The sequence below is a fragment of the Galeopterus variegatus genome, unplaced genomic scaffold (genome assembly GCF_000696425.1).
Source record: "Galeopterus variegatus unplaced genomic scaffold, G_variegatus-3.0.2 Scaffold3393, whole genome shotgun sequence".
NCBI classification, from domain to species: domain Eukaryota; kingdom Metazoa; phylum Chordata; class Mammalia; order Dermoptera; family Cynocephalidae; genus Galeopterus; species Galeopterus variegatus.
In genome coordinates, this window is record NW_007729504.1 from 204,241 (window position 1) to 227,799 (window position 23,559).

The window sequence follows — 23,559 nt, forward strand, 5'->3', positions numbered from 1 at the left end:
ATAAATAAATAAATTCACACGCACACACACACACACAAAAAAAAAAAAACGGGGGGGAAGAAGACATAACAACTACAATTCCTTGAAGTTGATACGATAAGCAAACAGAAAGGGTGTTGGGTGGGAGGGAGGAGAGGGAGGTTTCGGTAATGGGCCACAATAATCAACCACATTGTATATCGACAAAATAAAATTTAAAAAAAAAAAAAAAGAACAAATTTAAACAAAACAAAAAAAGATCGTGGAAAGATTTCCATTATCTTTCAATTTTATTTTTCCATGAACTTTTGAAGTTCTCTGAGTGTTTATATTGTTTTATTGATTTTTTAATGCAGTTTACATTGCTAAACAGATTTTTAATGTCAGTTCTTGATTTCTTTTTATTAAGCAGACTTGTTGATATGCTTAGAAATTAACTGGACTTTGAAAAGTTCATTCACCTTCCTTTGTTGAAATTAATTTGATATTTCCATGCTTTTGGAAGACTTTAGAGAACTATTTCAACTAATTGTGGAGATTACAAAATGAAATATGTAAATTTTAATGTTTTACATCTCCAGTTTTTGTGAAAAATTGAAACCCTACTTTCTACAGAGTATTTTGTCATTCGTCTCTTGTTCAGTTTATGTATGTTATTTGAACAAATAAATGTGCATATAATTAAAAAAAAAAAAAAGTTAAACCCTTAGCTTCGCTTCATAAGACCTTTGAAAACAAACATGCAAAAGTTGCACTACCATCACATTTTATAAACAAAAGAATATTTTGACACCAAAAAGGTAGAAAGGAATAAAGGACAGTCTCTTCCACTGAGTAAATTGAACTTTATGAAAAATTACGTTTATTGTGTCTCTTTTTGTCATTCTTGCTGCAGGTCAATGAAAAAGCACAGATCCATGGACAGCCATTTGGGAACCAGTCAATTAACAAAGATCTACTGGATCCCTTCTGTCTCTCATATTCTATTAAATAAGATGGCATTTTTTTTTTCCTGCTTTTTGGTATCATAACTTCATATTTACAAATACTTTGAAAATTAACTTTAGGACACACCTTTGCTGCCAAAAATTATAAGGGTCGAGACAGTGATCTAAACAGCTCTTTTGAAAGGCACATCTGAATGATATGGGGTGGGAGTGATCTGGAGTTCCCAACCTAGCAGGAGACCTGCACTCTCTGGGAAGCAGCCAAGGTCTCTGCAGACCCCACCAGGAGGAAAAGGTGAAAATTGTTTAGATAAACAATTAGGCCAAACTCTCACTGAAAATAACTAAAATATGTTTGTTTCCTTTAAATTTCAATTAAATTTTCTTGTCTTGATTTTTCTAATTTAGGTAAATTTGTAGTAATTAGCATAGAAACAGGCCACATTACCCATTTCAAACCAAATTTTATTTTCCAGGAATTTTCTCAAATAATATTTCCCTTGAGAACCTGACTAGGAAATTTAGGGAGCAGATGGTTTTCCCTCTTTCTTTCAGTCAGAGTCATTGATTCTGAATTGGCCTAGAATAGTCCAAAAGAGATTTTTATTTTCTTTGAGTATCTCCTTAACCAGGCCCTTACCAGAATTCATATAATCTACTTAGTCGAAATCAAGACTTTAAGAGATATTTCTTTATATAATAGATTATTGACAGTTTTTTAAAAAGTTATTTATGGGCCGGCCTGGTGGCGCACTGCTATAGTGCGCCGCTTGGGAAGCGCGGCTCGGCCCGGTGGCGCACTGCTATAGTGCGCCGCTTCGGAAGCGTGGCGGCGCTCCCGCCCGAGGGTTCGGATCCCACATACAGACCGGTTCCCGCTCACTGGCTGAGCGAGGCGCGGGAGCAACACCGAGGGTTGCGATCCCGTTGCCAGTCCCCGGTCCGGTACGGGGGCAACACTGAGGGTTGCGATCCGTTGCCGGACACGGAAAAAGACAAAAGACAAAAAAAAAAAAAAAAAGTTATTTATTTTGGGAGCTCATATGCAATAGAATTCATTTCAGCTGTAACCAAGGAATTGGTGGAGAGGCGATGCCTTTGTCTCACCTCCTCAGGGGAACTCTTTTTTCTTTGTGTGCAGTGATCAATTTGTCTAGAACAAGGTGACATTGACAGTATTCCATTTACTAAACTAAAGGAAAGAATACTCCCCTTGATGGAGGAAGCTTATTTTCCAAGTTTGTTTTTACCTGGGGATAGATGTAGACATAGAATAGACATCCTCCTCTTCTGAGATGAGGGTGGTTCTAGCAGTGCTGTATTTCTTAGAAAATGGGTTTACCATTAGAATCATTATATTTATTTAGTATGAGAATCAGAATGAAGGACGAACCTCATTCATTCAGTTTTGAGTAGGTCCTTACCTGTGGAAAGGATACTTAAAAATCCAGCTAAGGGAGATAGATTTTTGAATATGCAAAGAATCACAGAATCTAAGTTGGAAGAGATCACAGAGCTATCTAATCCAACCCTCTCCACCTGCATTAAATCCTTGGACTGCCAACTTATAGTATACTTAAAAATCCAGCTAAGGGAGATAGATTTTTGAATATGCAAAGAATCACAGAATCTAAGTTGGAAGAGACCACAGAGCTATCTAATCCAACCCTCTCCACCTGCATTAAATCCTTGGACTGCCAACTTATAGGATGCCCAGTTAAATTTGAATTCCAGATAAATGACAAATAACTTTTTAGCATAAATGTGTCCCAGATGTGGCTTGGGGGCTTACTGATTTGGGAATACTTATATTAAAAAATTATTCATTGTTTATCTGACCAAATATAGCTGGGTATTGTTATTTTTATTTGCTAAGTCTGGCAAGGCTGCCAATAATAATAATAATAATATATTAACAACCACCACCACCACAATACTTGCTGATCTTAGAAAGATATTATAGCTTGTTGGTTAAGAGTGTGGACTGTGGATCCAGACTGCCTGGGTTTGAATCATAGCTCAGCCACTTGCTAGCTTGTGACTTTGAGCAAGTTTTAAAGTTTTTCTACACGCCTCAGTTTCCTCGTAGTAAAATAGGATTGATAATAGTAAGCACATCGTTCGTAGGTGCTTAGATTGGTACCATGTTAAATGTAAACATATGTGTATGTGTTTAATTAGTTTTATCATTACTTATTGAGTTTTGTCTGCAGCATCATGGACATCACTTTTCTGCTTAATGATTTTAATAATACACTTATCTGTTCTAAAGCTTAACTCATGGGGCTGGCCGGTATGCTCAGTTGGTTAGAGCACAGTGTCATAACACCAAGGTCCAGGGTTCAGATCCCAGCTCCTGCCAGCTGCCCGAATAAATAAATAAATAAAGTTTAACTAAAAAAAAGTAGGCCACTTTCATCTATCACTGGCCTCATCTGACTTTAGTAACCAGAAATACGTTTGCCAATCACGAGGCTCCTGGCCCTTCTTCCATCACTCTTTAGTGATTTTCAGTTGTGATTCAGGGTCTCATTGGCACTTTCTCTTAGCGCCAGGGACCTCCAACACTGGAACGGGACACATTTGTGTGCTCTTAAAACCATTTCATCTCCCCTACTAGCAATTCATGTTCAACCCTTTCAAGTCTGAAGATCTTTCTGGTCAATGACAAAGGAAGCAACATAGTAATCAAGTCATTCTGCATTCTCACTTTTTGTATAAAATTTTTTTTTTTTTAATTTTTATGGTCCATTCCACACTCGTTTGTATTTGATAGCAATAATAATGCTACATTTCATCAAAACGTAAAAGCCACAATTGAAACAGGCATCACAATTTCAGAGACATTAATATGACCAAACACACATCTTGGAGGATAGATATGAATTAAGGAAATAGCAACTACTACGTGCCAGACACTGCTGAGCATTTTGTATTGATTATTTCATTGAGCTCTCATACCAGGGCTATAAAGTAGGTCCTGTTTTATCTCTATCATCCATTAACCACAGCTCAGAGATGTGACTTGCCTAAGGTCAGAGTGGAACTGGGCTTGGGAACCAGACAATCTGACTGCACACCCAGCTGCTCTATTTCTTACACAGGTCCTAACGTACAAATAGATAAATGTCCCTTTGTGGGAGGAAATCTCATACTTTTACATCTTTAACTGTAAAGTTTCTAAACATATTTATTTTATTTATTTATTTTTTATTTTATTTGCTGCTGGCCAGTACAGGGATTAAACCCTGGACCTTGGTGTTATCAGCACTGCGCTCTAACACACTGAGCTAACCGGCCAGCACATTTAAACATCTTAAAATCAATGATTAGAAGAAACAATTTTGAGTATGTGTTTGTTTTTGTATTGTTTTGACATTTTTTTTCCCCTCCGTGAGGGCAAAGAGTTTTATCTATTCTATTTTGTTCACTGCTGTATCCTGAGCACCTAAAACAGTGCCTGGCATGTTGTAAGCACCTAATTCAAGTTAGTTGATTGTTAAATGAATTAATGGAAATATTTTTTATGTTATACAAACACCTCATTTATTTGGGCATATTGTGTTGTGTCTCATAGTGGGTGCTAAGAAAGGAGAGAGAGAGAAAGAGAGAGAGAAAGAAAGAAAAGACCAAAATAATAATAACAGGAGAGAACAAATCTATGGTTACTAGAGGTGGGGCGGGGGGGAAAGAAGGGGGATTGGGGAGAAATTGGGTAAGGGGCATAAAGAATAATTGTGATCTGTAATAATGAATATGACAATAATATTGATTCAGTCATCACGTGTTGTACACAGGTCAACACTGTACCCCCAAAATATGTATAATCTTTATGCTTCAATTTAAAAAAAAAGTGTTGTGTAAAACTTTTGAGGCCCAGCATAGACATTCTCTCTGAGAGGCCTTCCTGGTTTCCCTAGTAGAAATAATACCCTCTTCTCCTAAAACCTGATCTATGTGGGTTTGTAATTTTCTTCCCTGAATATTATCTTACTGATACCCCTCAGTGCCCTGAAACTTCTGGAGAACAGGACTGATCAGTTTTTCTTGTATTCCTCTATTTGTTAAATGAGTAAATGAATATGTTTTTAGTCTACCTAAGAGAGATGAAAGTTCCAAGGAAAAAATATGTGTCGTCATTTGAGGAGAGGAATGATATTTAGCTGATCTTCTCACTCCTTGCCCATTTCTGTTTTGTTTTGTTTTGTTTTCTCCTAGCTGTGCGTATCACCAATTTTGAAAGAATGTGCTTTTAAATCATTAATCATTTAATGATTTCTTTTTGTAGCACCTTAGTAATTAAATTCATTACTCTTCCTGATGAGGAACAAAGCCTTAGCTAGTTGGATAATTGCTTTGGTCTTTATTTGCAATCTTTTAGAAAACAAGTACGTGATCTTTCCATTTGGACAATTATTGTGTATTCTTGATAACATCTGGTTACTTAATTTGGAAAATGTGTAGCTATGAAGATTAATGATGGACCTTAACTGGCTTTAAATTCAGACATATATAGGATCCGTATTAATCTCAGTCAACCCTTTCAAGCAGATGCCATATTTTGGGGAAAAGGAAATTGAAATGTACCAAGGAGCGGTGAGTTATATGCCACATAAATTACTGCAGTGTTTAGGGCTTTTGTGATACATAGTTTTTCTTGAAATTAGCAATGCATTTGCATTTTCTTATTATGAATTATTTATTGGGGAAGCTCAAGTAAGTGACATTGTTTGATTTTTAATGATGTGCTGCTCTTTAGAGTGCAGCTCAAAATAGCATAGGACTATGTAATATTTGAGCCTTATTTATATACAAAGTTAGTTAAATGGGATGTAGGACCTATAGCTTTGGGGATCTTCCTCTTCCCACATATGCCACAAAATTCTAAGAAATAAAAATTAGTTACAGGTAAAAAATAAATAGGGTGATGGGAACCAAAGCTGTGGCTATGACTTGAATATGAAAAATGAATCTGGTATAATTTCATTTGTTAACGTGACCCTGGTCCCTATTCAAACTCAGCTCCGTAGCCATTTTAATTCTGTAATAAGAATAGAAACTATAATCCTCATTAATATACTTTATTCTGTGGTTCGTTGCTTCCCCAGGCCTCCCCCTCTCTGCATCTTTTTCCTTTCCTCTTCCTTCCCTCTTTTCTTTGCAGTAGAAGCACAAGAGCATCCATTAATCCTGACCCCTGGAAAATAAACAAAAGAGAGCCCACACAAATTCATCTGTTGAAGTGGAAGGCAATTTACCCAGAGCAAGAGCCCCCCCCCCATTGTTGCCAGATGAATGGTGCTGGTCGCTGGAGCCAAAGGAGGCTGCCACGCGAAAGACCTTTGATAATGCTGCCTTTATGGGAGCCCAGCACAAGGGAAACACTGTCAGCAGAGTCTGGGCCCTGCCCTGGTGCCCTGATTAGAAGGGCCCCAGGGCAGCAGGCACAGAGCTGGTGCAGCGTCCTCAATGACAGCCAAGGCACGGTAGACAGAAGTGCTGTGCATGCGTGTTTCTGTCCAGTTCTCTGAGAATGGTGGCTGCATACCAGTCCCTATTAGACCATTCATCTTTTGAAGAGCTCTCTTTAAAGATATGTCGTAAAAAATTTTAAATATGTTTATTTTTACTGCTAATGGTAACAGAGTGTTGTAAAATTGGTATTTACCAAGTGCAACAATAATAAAGTAGCCCTGGATGCTGGCTGTTTATTACTAACTACCCCCATTTCACTGATGAGGAAACTGAGGCTCAGAGAGGTAAAGTACTAGAATCTGCTGAGTGGTAGAGCTAGGAGTTGAAATCAGGTCTTAGTGACTTTCAGGGTCTCAGGAGAGGGAAGAATCAGGTAGAGGAAATGCCTGTTCTGTGATTCTCACAGGTAACTGAGAGGTCCAGTGAGACCGCAGATGGAAAACCAATTTGAAAAGTATAGAGTGACTTGCAAAGGTCAAGTGTAACTTAGTTAAGCAGCTTTGAAGCCTTATTGGGCAATGACTTGCCCACACCTTTCCCTCCATTGCCTACAGCTTTCTCTCCACTCCATTTCCTCCCATTTTCCATCTTCTATTTTTTTGTAATTCTCTACTTCCCTGTTCTCAGGGGCATTAAAAATAATCCTACACAAGCAGTCTGGGCTAGAAGAAGCCCATCTAAAACTATATCCAGAGGTCCCATTCACGTAGCCCCTTCTGACCGTAAGGTGAAGGCAGAGATGACGTGTTATTCTGGTCCCTCCGTAGAGTTTTTCTGTTGACTGGTCCCAGGAGTAGCCTCCGGCCCTCAGTGGGCAGTTCCCCTTGTAAGACCCCTGCCCACATCATGGGGAGAGCACTGGGCATTGGATAAACCAATGCTTAACGTGCGTGCAGGCATCAAAGTCCCCTCCCTGTCCCCTCGGTACTGAACTCTGTTCTCCACAGCTTGGTGATGAGTGGCAAGTTCTTGGCCCTGCCCTTTGTCTGTGGTAAGTCATTGCATAATAAAGCTCAAAGAGGGATTAAGTAAGCTATGCTTTACCTTTGCATATTACCTATTACTCCGCTTTTTCAAATTACTTTCCTGTCCATCATCTCAGTTACCTGTGAGATTTGCAGCATGGACATTTGATTCCCTCTTTTGAGATGGAGACCAGTAAAGGGAAAGATGGAGTCTAAATGTCTTCTCACCCTGGATCTGGTTTCTTTTCACTCTTGTGTGTTTCATAACTTTACGTTTAAGGAGTGTTCTTTCTCCAGCTACTCACCACCTGTACTATCTTTCTTTTTAGTAATTTTTGAAGCTGTGGGGAGGTGGGTACCAAGAAATTGAATAAGGCAAGGCTGAAATCAGCCTAAGACAGTGAATTTATTAGATATGGAGAAGGTATTCGGTTTTTTTATTTATGCATAGTTCAGGCATCCCATGAGACTACATCACAAACCCAGGAGAAAATCTTGGTGTAGTAAGATTTTTTTTCCCCCAGTACTGAAGAAATAAACTGGCCAAACCAGTTTATCCCTTTAAAGAACCACACCTCCTGCCTTCTTCTTAAGGAAACCTAAGTTTTTCTCCTCAGTCTCTCTCTCTTAATTCCTTCTAAGGTCCCAAAATCTGCAACTTGTCTCTTAGGAATAATTGCATAGGAGTTTAGAATTCTAGAAATCAGACCCAGGTTTCTGGTATGCCTCTCCTAAGACCCATTGCCCAGGCCTCTTCAGAAATATTTAGAAATGGGATGCCATCTGCAGAGGCGTGTTTGGGTGGAAGGGTGTGGTGTTGGAGTATCTAAAGACGTGGGTCCTGGGTCGTGTCTAAAGGCTGAATCACACATATGCCTATGGAAGAGCCCTTCCAAATTGCATGTTAATGTTCTTAGGGTATAACTCTTTATGACCTAGGAAATTTTATGATTTCTTGTGTCATGCAACCTTTAAGATGTAACTGTAGGCATTGGAACTCTGCAGTGGTGGATTCATCTCCAAGGCCAAGAAAAGAAATTTAATGTGTTGCTGCTCTATCTGACCATGGATTTGTTTTTGTTTTTATTTTTGTTTTTTGCTTTTCTAGGCACAGTATGAAAACCCACCACATATCTATGCCCTTGCAGATAATATGTACAGAAACATGATCATTGACAGAGAGAACCAGTGCGTCATCATCAGGTATGAGAGATCCTATCAGCAGGCATGGAATATGTGACACCATGCAGTAATTATGGAGCTCTGCCAAGAAGCAGTGGTTTTGCAATAGCTACTGATGTCAGAGGCTGGTTAATGTGTCTGAGTAAGAAGCAGGCTGGCTGCTTTACCTCGGTTTATTACATAACTATATCATAAAAGATTTCAGCTTCCATGGGGTTGCTGTTTATGCCACTGTTGCTTAAGGCAATAAGGCTTTAGGGCACATAGTGGCAGCCAGATCTTTCTGATTTTCAAGATAAAGCTTTGCCATTGTGGCCTTGGATGAAAATCATAAAACACCTCCCCTCTCTTTTGATTGCACTGTGGCTCTAAATTGAAGATCCTTTATGTCCTAAGTATGAAAAGTGGGTTTCACCGTTTTGTCATCTAGAGTCTTTTTCTGTAGGTCTTTATTTTTTTCTTCCTTAATAATTTAGTTGTTCAAGTTTGAACTTTTTTGGTATACTTTGTTGTTTGTCTTGAACTTTTGAGGACATTACTGGTAAAAGCCAGCATTAGTTGTCTGAAGCTACATTTCACGGTCCTTTAACCTGACCCAGCTCTGCGTCTTGGCTGGATTTAAGTGCTTTTAAACTTTTGCTTACTATTGTAAACACTTTCAAGCATACAGAAAGTATGAGCATCCATATTCTCATCAATTAGTATTTCGTCATAGATATTTGTGTTTATTTTTTTAGTTAATTTTTCTATCTGAAGCATTTTTTGTGTGTGTGTGTGTCCGGCAACGGATCACAACCCTCAGTGTCGCGCCCGTACCGGACCGGGACCGGCAACGGGATCGCAACCCTCGGCGTTGCACCCACACCTCGCTCAGCCAGTGAGCGGGAACCGGTCTGTATGTGGGATCCGAACCCTCCGCGTGAGCGCCGCCACGCTCCCAAGCGGCGCACTGTAGCAGTGCGCCACCGGGCCGGCCCCTATCTGAAGCATTTTGGAAGAAGCTTTTTACAATGGTTATTTACAAACATACACAAAACTAGGAAGTATAGTATAATAATATATTCTTGTGTATCTATCATCCGTTTTATACAGTTATCGATATGTGGCCAGTCCTGTTTTATTTAGTCTTTCCATCCTGCCCCCCTTGATTGTTTAAAGAAATCCTAGACAAAAAAAACCCTGCATTTGTCAATAAAGAGTACGTACCGCTAAAAGATTGTTCTTATCAAACCTTAAAAATAAATAATTCTTTTAATATCATCTAATACTATCAGTATTCCAATTCTATGACTATCATATAAATTCTTTTTTATAGTTGGTTTGTTTTTATTTAGAATCCAGTCAAGGCCCGCACATTGTACCTGGTTGCTATGTCTCTTAAGGTTTATTTCTCCCTTGTTCTTTTTGTTTTCTTGACATTTATTTGTTAAAATAAAATAAAAGGTTATTTGTCCTGCAGATCTTTCTACAGTCTGGCACTAAAGGGCCCTGGTTTGTTTTAATGGAAAATGGTATTTAGAGAACTCTAACCTGGGCACTAAGAGTGCTCCTTGCCCTATGTTGTGGATACTTCTAGTTCTTCTGAGAGGATAAAGCTAAGGGATATGAATTTTTTTTAAGAGAAAAAAAACGTGAGTTCATAGTGATATTTCTAGTTCATTTTTAAGATCACAGAGTTTTTATTTCTTTGACTTTTACTTTTGTGTCTCATTTTTCTTATGCTGAAAATCTTGGTTCCTGATGATATTAACACATTAATATCTATGCCCTTGCAGATAATATGTACAGAAACATGATCATTGACAGAGAAAACCTTTATACAGTGTGTGTATTAGATATATATATATATATATATAATAGCTTATCTATTACATATATTATATATATGTGTAACTTTAATTTCTTAGTAAGAAACGAAGATGCATTTATATACCAAATGACCATACCGAAGCCATTTCTGTGTCTTACCTGTCTCATTACCCTTAGGTATGTGTAGCAACTAGAACCCAGTCTTCCACTTCTTTTTAAGTTTCCCTATGGCCTATTTCTATATAAGACCAACATAGCATTTGTGCAGTACTGCAGGATTGGTTGATTTGGGGAGATAAGTGTGATGGAGTGACAGGACCCTCTTTGAATGACAAGCTGGGTGATCTGCAGATAAATCTGCAGGCCACGGTGATGTCTTGCAGGTCTGTGAGCAGGGACATGATACCATGAAAGGCTGGTTCACAAAGTAAGTCTATTGGTAGAAAAGAGACAGGACCTTGAGAGAATACAGAAATCTAGTGAGGGGATGAGGGCCTGAACTGAGTTGGAAAGACAAGGATGAAACTGATGTGTGACATTCAATAAGCCTGTGAAGGGATAAAGGAGTGGGTAGGTGAATGTGGACTTTAACGGTGCCAAGAGAAATGCAAAAGCTATAGCTACATCATGATTAAAAACAATGAGCACCTGAACGGGGGTGGTAGACACCTGTGAGCCCAGTAAGTGAGCAACTCATAGCTGCTTAGCTCATTCATCTGTTCTCCAAAATCCAGAATTTGGATTTGTGTCGTAGAACACATGTGTGATACCTTTGGATGACAGAGACATTTATGTAAATGTATTTAATAAAATAACCATGGCATGGTAAAAGGGAAAGAAGGACTGGCAAGTTTTTTTCATATTCTCTACCATCTTTACGTCACCAGACAGGATCTTGGCAGTGTGGCCAGAGGCATTTCTGAGGCCCTTGCCAGCTGACCTCTATGGGGACACATTGGGCCTTGAAGAACATTTATGTGGCAGTTTTATTGCTACCATCAAAAGTGAATTCCTGTCATTTTTGGCCTGCATCGACTCTTGCCACCTTAACCGGTTTTTAAAATGTGATGTCAATTTGAAAGCATCACATTCAATGTAGTTTCTAATCTTTTTGTTTGCAACATCCGGGAGCAGTTTTCTAAAGAGTAGAGCATTCTGTTCTTAATGTATCAAACACCAGTTTGCAAAGTCTTTGTAGGTTGTATCCTGCATAGATGCTGAATGAATATTTGTAAAAGAAGAAATAAAGACCCGAGAGATATTTTAAAGGCACATCAATAGGATTTGCTGACTGATTGAATATGAGAATTTTCAGAGGAAAAGGAAATAGTTTTCAGTATTGGATCTAAGATTTCTGACCTATCTGCTTCAAAAGACATTTTGGATTTGGAATTTCTAATATTTGCAGTAGTTAAGATTAAAGAAAAAAATCAGAGTCCCTCTAACATTTGGCTTGTGTCTCCGGTCTTTGCCTTGGTACCATCAAGTGTCTCGTGGATTCTCAAGCTGTCCTCCTGTCTTTGAAGTACTTCCTTTGGGGACCTTTTATTATTAGCATGGGGACTCTCTTCCAGTCTGTCCTCTGAGTTTCTGTTGGTCCACCCAATTTCATGTTTATCCCAGCAGCACCGGCCTTTGAAGCTGCTTCCCCCTGGCCTGGCTTTGGGAGACCCTGGCAGCTCACATCTCTGGCTATCAGGGGGCCACATGAGGACTGCCTGTCAATTTGAGGAGCAAGGGCCCAGATCTACCCTATTCTCCAAGCTCTCTGCAAATCTTACCTTCTATCCTGTGCAGCTGCTGAAATTCCTTTATCATCAGTCCAGGAGTTTTATTAATTCAGGAGGGCTGGCTGACTAATACAGTGTCCATAATCATAATATCAACCCCTTTTTGAGTACTCGCTTTGTGTCCTTTTAATTATGTCATGTTTAATCTTCATGCCAACCTAGTAAACGAGGTATTACTGTCCCCCTCTTTGCAGATCAAGAAACTGAGTCTCCAAGAGGTAATGAAACTTGTTAAACATCTTGCATTTGCAATGTGGCAAAGCCGTGCTCTAAGCCAGGGCTGCCTGGCTCCAGTACTACACTTTCCACTTCTCTCTGTTGCTTTGAGCCAGCAGGTGTTAGGTTAACTGGTTAATAAGCCATTACCACTCACAGTCACGAGGTGTAGTGGAAAGATTTCTGGGGTGAGTCACAGGGTGGACTTTTTACTCTGTTCTATCTAAAGCGTGACCTCTGCAAGCCTCAGTCATTTCATCTGCAAAATGGCAGTAAGTACCTCAAAGGAGTGTAAAGAAAGCATAATAAGGAAATGTACATGAAAAAATATTTTTAAGCTGTTGAATGATGTGAAATATCAGCTGGTAACATTAAAAGGAATTTCAGAACTAGTAAGTAGCTGAGCTGGAACTCAAAGTTGGTCTTCAGACTGGACATTGGATTCTTCCTATTGCATCAGGATGGGCCAAGATGCACATTGCCATGGAGTCATTTTCTTAGCAGACTAGGTGACAATTTTGTCTGCTTGACAAATTAATTGGGAGTTGTCTAGGATTAGGAAGAAATAACAGCTCTTTGTCTCATTCACACTTTCCTCAGTATGTTAAAGAATCAGTTTGTATCACTTACTCAGCAGTTCAGCATGTCTTTGTTTTTGTATTTTATACCTTTAGTTACTACGTACGGATTTATTTTTTAGTGTGATTACGAGATCTGACAGAGGCCACTCTCTTCTTAGCCAGAACCCCCCGGATGGCCAACAGAGGCGCTTTCCCTCAGACTTACTTCTGTCCCAGATCCAGTACGACTGCCAAAAGAGACTCTGCATTGAGTCGTTGGACAGGACGGTCCAGAACCTTCTTTGATGTGGTTTCTCATTCTCGCAGAACTATCTTGTCTTGAGATCACAGTATGCAGACTATTATTTGTTAGTTCCAACTGTGTGTGAGATAGTAAATGTTTTTGGCAGAAGACTTGCTTAAACAGGTGTGTATCTGTAAAGACCCAGGGTAGTTAAAAGTTTGATCGTACTATGAACTGTGCTGTTATTCGTGGAGTTACTTTGGGACTCATCGTGGATTTTTATTGACTGTCTTACCCATACAACAATTTTAAGTAGTATTTGCCTTCCTCTGAGGTAGTATAGCTCTGGCCCCTGAGTCAGACTGTCTCAAGTCCTTTCCTAGTTCTGCTACTCATTAACTAAGTGTCCTTGGGCAAGTTGATTGATTTTTTTCACCAAAAAAATAGAGATAATGATAGTACCTACCTCACAGGGCTATGATGGGGGTCAAATGATTAATATACAAAAGCACTTAACAGCCCCTAACATGCATTAAACACTCAGTGGATACATGCTACGGTATTTCAGTGTGTTCCTTTCAAATCTCCTTTGAAATCGATTTTGTTTCTCATCTTCTGAACTATTTTCCAGTAACAACTATGCTTATCTTTTACAACTCTAGAATTAGGTAAAAAAGTTTTTAAAAAATTATTCCTGTATTTTTTCTCCTTGGGTTATACCTTTCAAAATAAGAGTCAAGTTCAATACTATGATGTCCATATGTCAAAAAAAAAGAAAGAAAGAAAGAAAGAAAGAAAACAAACAAAAGACGTAAGCTCTAAGAGAATAGGTCCCAGATGATTATTCCTGTATTTTTTCTCCTTGGGTTATACCTTTCAAAATGAGTCAAGTTCAATACTATGATGTCCATATGTCAAAAAAAAAAAAGAAAGAAAGAAAGAAAACAAACAAAAGACGTAAGCTCTAAGAGAATAGGTCCCAGATGATATTCCCACTGTCTTGCCCGTCTCCCCACCGTGTTGACACAGTGCACCCCGACTCCCGGGGCCCCCGCGATGCCACCTTCACTCTCTGGCATCCACCCATTCCTCTCTGGCCTTTCCATCTTGTTCTCTGCGTTTGCTGTGTTTTCTGCCCTTTACAGTTCTAAAGAGCTCAGGCATTAACTTCCACAGGGTGACATCAGCCTGGGTCTGTCTGATGTTTCCTCATGACCAGCCTCAGGACCTGCGTTCTAGGCAAGAATACCATAAGAAACAGTGCTGTGCTCCTCATCACCTGTTCCTGTGGGTATCTGCTAGGTTTCTTCCGATTAAATTCAGCATGTTTTCTTTTATCATACGTTAGTATTTGTAGGGACATATTCTGAGATTATGACAACATCCTGCTCCTCATCAAACCCCCACCTACCAGCCTTAGCATCTATTGATGGCTCCTGCCCAGATGAGTCACCTGTGTGATGGTGGCCAAAGGTGATGATCTATTTCCATCATTCCTTCCTCATTTATTAGTTGCTGTTCTACTGTGAGGAAGAGCTTTCCCTTCTCCCCCATTTGATCGATTCGTTTACTTTTTCATGGCAGTATGGATGTATGGCTTCCTATTTTATTCAAAGGATCACAAGTCCATTACTATCATTACTTATCTTGATTTAACCAGTAGGAACCCCTTCAAACTGGCCCTGATGTGCTTGACAAATCCATATCAGTCACTGTACATTTCCTTACTTTTGGGCACAGTTACATGTTCCAGGCCCAGCCTGTATTTTCCCTGCCCTGGCCCTGGCATTAGCCCTTTCTCCAAGGAGCACTGGCTTCTTTCACTGAAGAATGATATTTAGAGACCAAGAGGTGCTCAGTGTGTTTAGTGATACTGGTATGTCACTGCTTTTGGGTCCTCTCAGTGGACAATGCTATGAAATATGTTTATTTATCTATTCATTCTATGTTGATGCATGTTTGCATTATTTTCACAGTAAGTATTTTATTTTCATTGTATTTATTTTTGAGGCTGCCAATTTTGGGCAAGTGATACTGATTTTCTATTTATAGTATTCATACAGAGGTTCCTTTTTACATAAATTTAAGTAAATTGAGTCAGTTTAGAAAAAAGTACTAAGTAAATAATATATCAGTTGGTCTGTGTAGGTAAAGGCAAAATTCATCAGTATGGTACAGAAAGGACAGAAGTCTAGGGTCTGTGTAAAATGTAACACTGAATCCTGCTGACCAGAACACTTGGTGCATCCCCAAAGCTGACACTCAAGGCCACTGTCATGGATCTCTGCACTGCCCTCCAGCCTCAGTCCCCACCCCTCCCAGCTTCCCATTTCACACTCAAGTCCTATTCAACTGCCTATGGCTCAGGCTTCACCCCCAGACCCTGACGTGTGTGTACGTGTGTGCCTGCACGTGCGCATGCATGCACACACACACTCCAGCTGGCTAACTTTTCCCGTCTTGAGATTTCCAGTTGTGACTGCCTTTAGGAATCTCTTCCTAACACACACTCCAATCAGGGATAGATGCCACCCACAAGTCCCTAAATCCATACCCACACCTCCACTGTGTTATTAATAGCATCTGGGCACTTGACTACCCCAGGAGACAGTGAGCTCCTCTTGGGCAGGAGCCACAGCTCATTCCAGCCTCCAGCTTAGCTCTTGGAGGGGCTTAGACAATGTGTGTTGGGTGAACAAATGTATACATAATTTTTGGTTTAAATTTTTGTCCTTTCTAAAGTGTAAACAACACCAAGGTCAAGGGTTCGGATCCCTGTACTAGCCCACTGCCAATAAATAAAGAAATAAATAATAAAGTACAAACACATAGAAAGCTGGAAAAGCAGCATTTTCAGTTACACTAACTCAATCGGTTACAAGGGAACAACAGCTACTGTGGTACAAAACCAACAGAGATATTTTGAGATTAGGAATGGGGAGATGGGAGTAGATTGATGAATCTTCAACAGTAGGAATGGTTGGCCCTACTTATTCTAAAAAAAAAAAAAAATTTTACATTTGCTAGAATAAGTTGAAGTGAATTGAAAATCACTGTTGACTTTTAAGTGAGGAATAATCTTTCTCAGAAAAACAATTATAGTCCTTGAATCCAGTTATTAGCATACCATTGTAAATAGCTTTTATTCCCTAAAACATTCTATTTCTTTGAAATTTCAGCATATATTTCCATTTCTATAGCTAATGCACACACAATCATTGCATTATTTCCTATATGAACTGATATTTCCTGTATGAACTGATATTGCCTATGAAGTCTGTATTGACTTTGATTTTAAATTGCTTGGTTGGTTTCCAGCCAGCTTATGTGAACTAGGGAGTTTATTAAAAATTCCTATTCCTAGGCCCTGTCCTTGGAGACTGGGATTCAGCAGGTCAGAGAGGGGCCCAATCATGGGGATTCTTAAAATACTCTGAGAATTGTGATACACCACCAGTTTTAGGGACCACTGGGCATTTTCCTAATTTCTAGAGGTTTTTGTTTTGTTTTGTTTTTTTCTTTTTCGTCCACCTTAGAGGTCAAGTGAAGGCAATTAAATCAGGTAAGCTGCCTATAAGTATAAGCAAAGCAAATTGCTCTAACTGCTATGAGATGCAAAGTAAATAATTTTGGTTATACTGTGTAATCTGTGTGATACCTTCACATTCTTTCAACTTGAACTTTAGTCCAGGAGAAGAAATAATATTTTCCCATCCCAAACAGGTCAGTATAATTATGGTTGTATATACTGTAAGCTTCAACTAATTATGTAACTTTCCATTATTGTACTGCATTTTGAGCAAATTACTGGCCTCTGATCAATAAAACTTAAGTGTCTATAAATTGAAACCAAGAAATGAAAATTCTGATCAATGTCAGTATAATTATGGTTGTATATACTGTAAGCTTCAACTAATTATGTAACTTTCCATTATTGTACTGCATTTTGAGCAAATTACTGGCTTCTGATCAATAAAACTTAAGTGTCTATAAATTGAAACCAAGAAATGAAAATTCTGATCAATGTTTAGCCAGAACTACTTACTCTAAATCTCCTGAAAAAGATAATAATTACTGAGAATGTAGATGTCCTATTTTTGGACCTTACTTGTCATGCTTATTTTAATATATGAAAAGAGTTACTTTTTACTATTATTCTTTTCTTTTGCTTCCAAAAAAAGAGACAAATATGTCATGTCTGGTCACACTATTAACCAGAGACACAGTGGGGGGATTGCTATAATTTTATTTCATAATTCTCAAAGGATTTGTTGTTTTTCCTTCTCTTTCTCTCTCTTATAGCTTGTTGTAAGGAATTCTAAATATGAAAATGTAAGCAACAAAAAGTGTGTTTACTCATGGTTATGTATATGCAGCATAGTAATAATCTAATGAAATTGATCATTGTGATGTGTGTTTCCTCTTTTTCTGGAAAAGATATTTTCAAAAATCTGAAATATATGGTAATTGCCCATCGCAAAAAATTTAAGCATTAAGAGAAATCACATCAAAAGAGAAAAGAATCATTCGTATACCAGCCTCCTATCAAGTCGGAAATATTTCTTTTTCCTTGTTCCATTTCAGTTCATGTCCACACATTATTTTTACATAGTTATAAACGTGATAGATCCATCGTCTTTTGCTCATATTATCACTTAACCTTAGCTGCATTGTCGTGATGTTGCTACAGAGTCTTCATAATTATTTTAAATTCTGTGTAATATTACATTGGGTAGTTGTACCCTTGTACTCTTGGACTTTATCCAAATAGGAATGTTTACATTGTTTACAGCTTATAAAATGGAGTTTCATTGTTGACAAAACCTGAACTTCAAATGAGAGAGTGTATGGATTGACCCTGGATCTAGTATATAAATCATCTGATTACATTGACCATTTAAAATGATCATTTCCTCATGGAATTGAATTTGCCAAACCTACTTGTGCTTGTGAGTCGGCATGTCCAGTATAAGCAATGTGACACCTCATCCCAGACTTACTGATTTCCTGCTTGCTACCGTTATCTTATGAAATTTCACTTTGGTTTCCCTGTTCATGTGACCAGGAATCCAAGGAGCTCAGCACTAGGATGGTGAATGAGTTGCATCAAGGGATTCAAGGCATTAGAGGTCCTAAGACCTGAAAAAAGAATGGGTCCCTCTTTACTCCCCATAATCTCTCTAGTTAAACGTCTAATACGAATATATTAATTCAAGAAAATTCAACAAATTTCTGAGTTTTGCCATATGGCTACTTCAATTCTTGTTTTGTTTTGTTTGGAAATATCAAATTATTTCAACATTTATTGTGGTTTTTTTAGAAGGTGGGGGCCACCTTACTTGGTTGTACCTTAAGCAATTATTTCCTCTTTTCTTGGGTAACTCAGCAATTGCTAACAGAATTAGGCTGAGTGTTCATAGAAGAACATTTGCTCTGCACCCCACAATTTTTGATCATGAAGAACAAACAAAAATATTGTCTTATCAACTCAGAGCTGCCTAAATTTTTCATATGAAATCCCACCATCATTTTATATGATGTGGGTTCCTTTAATCTAATTAATTCTATCCTGGTAACACACAGGCTACCAATAGAGAGTTGAGAAATCTGACTGACTTAAGCATGTTTTGAACTGAAGTCATCAATTCAGGGAGATTTTGAAGGAAGAATGGGGATTTTGAAGAGCAGACTGTACACTATCAACAAAAGGCTTTTCCCGTGCAGTAAAGCTACCAAACGGAAGGTAGTCTTTGTTACTCAGGATGTGATTAATATTGCCTCATCGTTTAATTTTAGAACTTCTAAAATAAGGAAGCTTGCATCAGTTCAAGGCACATTGTTTAAAATCTGAATGCCTACTTTTTCTTTTCTTTTTTTTTAATTACAGAAGTAATATATGTTTTACAAAAAGTTTGGAAAATAATGAACTAAAACAAGTCTCCAGTAACCTCTTTACCTTGACCAAAACCTCTGCTAATATTTTGTGGTAGTTCCAGCCATTTTTTGTTAGGTACCTTAAAAAAAATTTTTGTAACAATGTTTTACATATTATTTGAATCTGATTTATTTCACTTAACATTACTTCATATGTTACAGTCTTCATGTCAGTTGTAATTTCTGCATAATTCCATCCTTTTGATATTCCATTATTTTCCTAATTATGTTCCCTTTTATTGGGCATTTAGAATGCTTACCTGTCGATCCTGTACACAATGGTAGTTATCAAGATTCTTGTCTACACCATGCTAGCGTTGCTCACACAGATCGTGGAGGTGAACTAATCCTGCTGTGATTTGCCTTTTTCAAGCAGGATTGTGCATTTTTTTACTGAATTATTTTCTGCCTGTTTTCTTTTTGTTTTTGTTTATTTGCGGGGAGGGAGCTGGTCATGATCTACTTCATAGGTTGGCGTTTTTGTCTTTCTTTCCTCAGTGGTGAAAGTGGTGCTGGAAAGACAGTGGCTGCCAAATACATCATGAGTTACATCTCCAGAGTGTCTGGAGGAGGCCCCAAAGTCCAGGTGAGCTGCTCATGGCGCATTTTGAGAATTTATGCTATGTGCAATGTAAGAGGCTCTATTTGCTGTTTAAAAAGTAATTTTTTTCCCACAGAAAAGACATTGGTTCTATAACCAAAAATCTTGAAATCTGCAAAGAAATAGCATATTTTGAGATAGACATGCCTAATATATAATGATGTTGTACAAATCAATAAAAAGGTGAACAGTCCAAAAGGAAGATAAACAAAGAACATGAAAGACAGCTCATAGAAAAGGAAATATAAATGACTCATAAAACATAAAAATATGCTCACCTTCCTGATAAGAGAAATGCCAATTAAAACTATACCAAAAAACTATTTCTTTACGTATCATATCAGCAAAAATATTGTAGTATTTTAAACACTTTGTTGGTAAGAATTTAGAGACAGTCATTTTTGTATTTGCTGGGAGAAGCATGAACTAGTCTACTTTTGTGGAGGGCATTTTAGCAAAATCTATCCAGTTTATATGCACACACCATTTGATTCAACAATTTTGCTTAAGAGAAGTTATCCTTTAACTGCTGATAAATATGCAAAATGATATACATTTAAAGTTATATGTGCCATTTTTGGTAATGCAAAAGACTGGAAACAACTAAATACTCATCAACAGGCAAATGGTGAAATAATTTATGGTACATCATATAATAGAATATTATACAGCCGTAGAAAAAGAGGCTTCATGTACTGATATGGAATGATTGCAAAGATAGATCATTAATTGCAAAATGCAAGGTTCAGAACCTTGTGTATAATATGCTGCCATTTGAGGATATCAACAAGCAAATGGTGAAATAATTTATGGTACATCATAGAATATTATACAGCCGTAGAAAAAGAGGCTTCATGTACTGATATGGAATGATTGCAAAGACAGATCATTAATTGCAAAATGCAAGGTTCAGAACCTTGTGTATAATATGCTGCCATTTGAGGAGAAAAGAACATGTATCAGTATTTGTTTGGATATATGTCATGTATCCCTAGAAGGATACCAAAAAAACTGGGAACAATGGTTGTTCTCGGAGAGGGGAGCTGGTAGACTGGGAGAAGTGTGTACTTTTCCTCTATACCATTTAGAAACTTTTATGTTTTGAACTATGTGAATAAATTGTCAATTCAAGAAATTTATAAAAAAATTCAAAAGAAAGAGAGAAAGAAAGAAGGAAAGATTATCAAGTATAAAGGAAATATTAGGAAAGGGAGAAGACCCAGAGAGTCAGGATACATGAGAGGTGAAAAGAAAAGGAGAGGAATCCAAGGCGGAGAGGCAACAGATTTAAGAGGAGAATGTGATGAATGGGATAGACACAGCATTACCTGTCTGCAGCTTCACTCACTGGAATAGCAGAATCACCATCAGCAAGAACAGGGACAGCCCCGCTCACAGAGAGCACTGGCTGATGGTGGTGGTCAGCTGAAGTACACAGGGGCTGCCCAAGCTCAGAGTGCTCATCACTGGCACATGGCACACACTGCTGGTGACTTTTTTTTTTAAATTGGAATTCATGCTCCAAGGTAGAATTCATTCTAAAGATTAATTTTTTAAAATCAGAATCATTTAATAAGGAATGTTATTGCCGTGGTCAGGTGTAGACTTTAAAAACACATTAATCTTCTCTTTATTGTGGTTCTGTGTACTAATTAAATAGTGCTCCATCATGTGCTCGTGGAGGGTCTTAGAGTGGCCTCTTTCTCTGAATAAAAGGAAGATCTAGCGCAGCTCTGTCCAGCAGAAAGATGATGCAAGCCACATATGTAGTTTTAAATATTCTAGTTGCCACATTTTAAAAGAGTAAAAATAAACAGATGAAATTGATTTTTAAAATATATTTTATTTAATCCAATATATCTGAAATATTATTTTAGCGTATAGTCGATATAAAAAAAATTAATGAGATATTTTACATTCCTTTTTTTGTACTAAGTCTTTGAAATCCAGTGTGTATTCTCCAGTGACGGCGCATCTCAGCTGGACTAGCCGTGTTGCTCCATAGCCATACGCGGCTTATGGCTTCCACAGTGGGCAGCGCGTGCAGCTCTAGAGCCTGGGCTGGTGTGGTTCAGTCCACCCACTTCTCTCCCTCCACGTGATCATACCCTTGTCTTTAGAGGGTTGACACGGAGACAGGGATCCAGGATGCTGCCTAATCAGTGGTCTGCTCTTTAATTTACTCTTTCTCTTTTCCCTGATTGCTCACCACATGCCACCAAATTGTGTTGGATGTCACTGAGAGTTAATAAATAGATGTGGATAGATGGATGGATGGATGTATAGATGGATGGATGAATGGATGGATGTATAGATGGATGGATGGATGGATGGATGGATGGATGGATGGATGGATGGATGGATGGATGGATGCTGGCACATGGCACACACTGCTGGTGACTTTTTTTTTTTTAATTGGAATTCATGCTCCAAGGTAGAATTCATTCTAAAGATTAATTTTTTTTTTTCCTTTTTGTCTTTTTTCGTGTCCGGCAACGGACCGCAACCCTCAGTGTCGCGCCCGTACTGGACCGGGACTGGCAACGGGATCGCAGCCCTCGGCATTGCTCCCGCGCCTCGCTCAGCCAGTGAGCGGGAACCGGTCTGTATGTGGGATCCGAACCCTCGGCGGGAGCACCGCCGCACTCCCAAGCGGCGCCCTGTAGCAGTGCGCCATCGGGCTGGCCCTAAAGATTAATTTTTTAAAATCAGAATCATTTAATAAGGAATGTTATTGCCGTGGTCAGCTGTAGACTTTAAAAACACACATTAATTTTCTCTTTATTGTGGTTCTGTGTACTAATTAAATAGTGCTCCATCATGTGCTCGTGGAGGGTCTTAGAGTGGCCTCTTTCTCTGAATAAAAGGAAGATCTAGCGCAGCTTTGTCCAGCAGAAAGATGATGCAAGCCACATATGTAGTTTTAAATATTCTAGTTGCCACATTTTAAAAGAGTAAAAATAAACAGATGAAATTGATTTTTAAAATATATTTTATTTAATCCAATATATCTGAAATATTATTTTAGCGTATAGTCGATATAAAAAAAATTAATGAGATATTTTACATTCCTTTTTTTGTACTAAGTCTTTGAAATCCAGTGTGTATTCTCCAGTGACGGCGCATCTCAGCTGGACTAGCCGTGTTGCTCCATAGCCATACGCGGCTTATGGCTTCCACAGTGGGCAGCGCGTGCAGCTCTAGAGCCTGGGCTGGTGTGGTTCAGTCCACCCACTTCTCTCCCTCCACGTGATCATACCCTTGTCTTTAGAGGGTTGACACGGAGACAGGGATCCAGGATGCTGCCTAATCAGTGGTCTGCTCTTTAATTTACTCTTTCTCTTTTCCCTGATTGCTCACCACATGCCACCAAATTGTGTTGGATGTCACTGAGAGTTAATAAATAGATGTGGATAGATGGATGGATGGATGTATAGATGGATGGATGAATGGATGGATGTATAGATGGATGGATGGATGGATGGATGGATGGATGGATGGATGGATGGATGGATGGATGGATGGATGGATGGATGGATGGATGGATGGATGGATGGATGGATGGATGGATGGATGGATGGATGGATGGATGGATGGATGGATGGATGGATGGATGGATGGATGGATGGATGGATGGATGGATGGATGGATGGATGGATGGATGGATGGATGGATGGATGGATGGATGGATGGATGGATGGATGGATGGATGGATGGATGGATGGATGGATGGATGGATGGATGGATGGATGGATGGATGGATGGATGGATGGATGGATGGATGGATGGATGGATGGATGGATGGATGGATGGATGGATGGATGGATGGATGGATGGATGGATGGATGGATGGATGG

At 38.7% G+C, this 23,559-nt stretch overlaps 1 protein-coding gene across 1 annotated transcript in view; it reads left to right on the forward strand.

Annotated features, from left to right (window-relative positions):
* Positions 1 to 23,559, forward strand: part of LOC103600578 (unconventional myosin-Ie-like) — a gene marked incomplete at its 3' end in the record, with an annotated part of 111,726 nt that overhangs the window by 84,551 nt on the left and 3,616 nt on the right. The window contains exons 3-5 of the mRNA XM_008584869.1: positions 5,433 to 5,522; positions 8,475 to 8,569; positions 19,600 to 19,687. Coding sequence (XP_008583091.1) covers positions 5,433 to 5,522; positions 8,475 to 8,569; positions 19,600 to 19,687 — 273 coding nt within the window. The remainder of the gene's footprint in view (positions 1 to 5,432; positions 5,523 to 8,474; positions 8,570 to 19,599; positions 19,688 to 23,559) is intronic.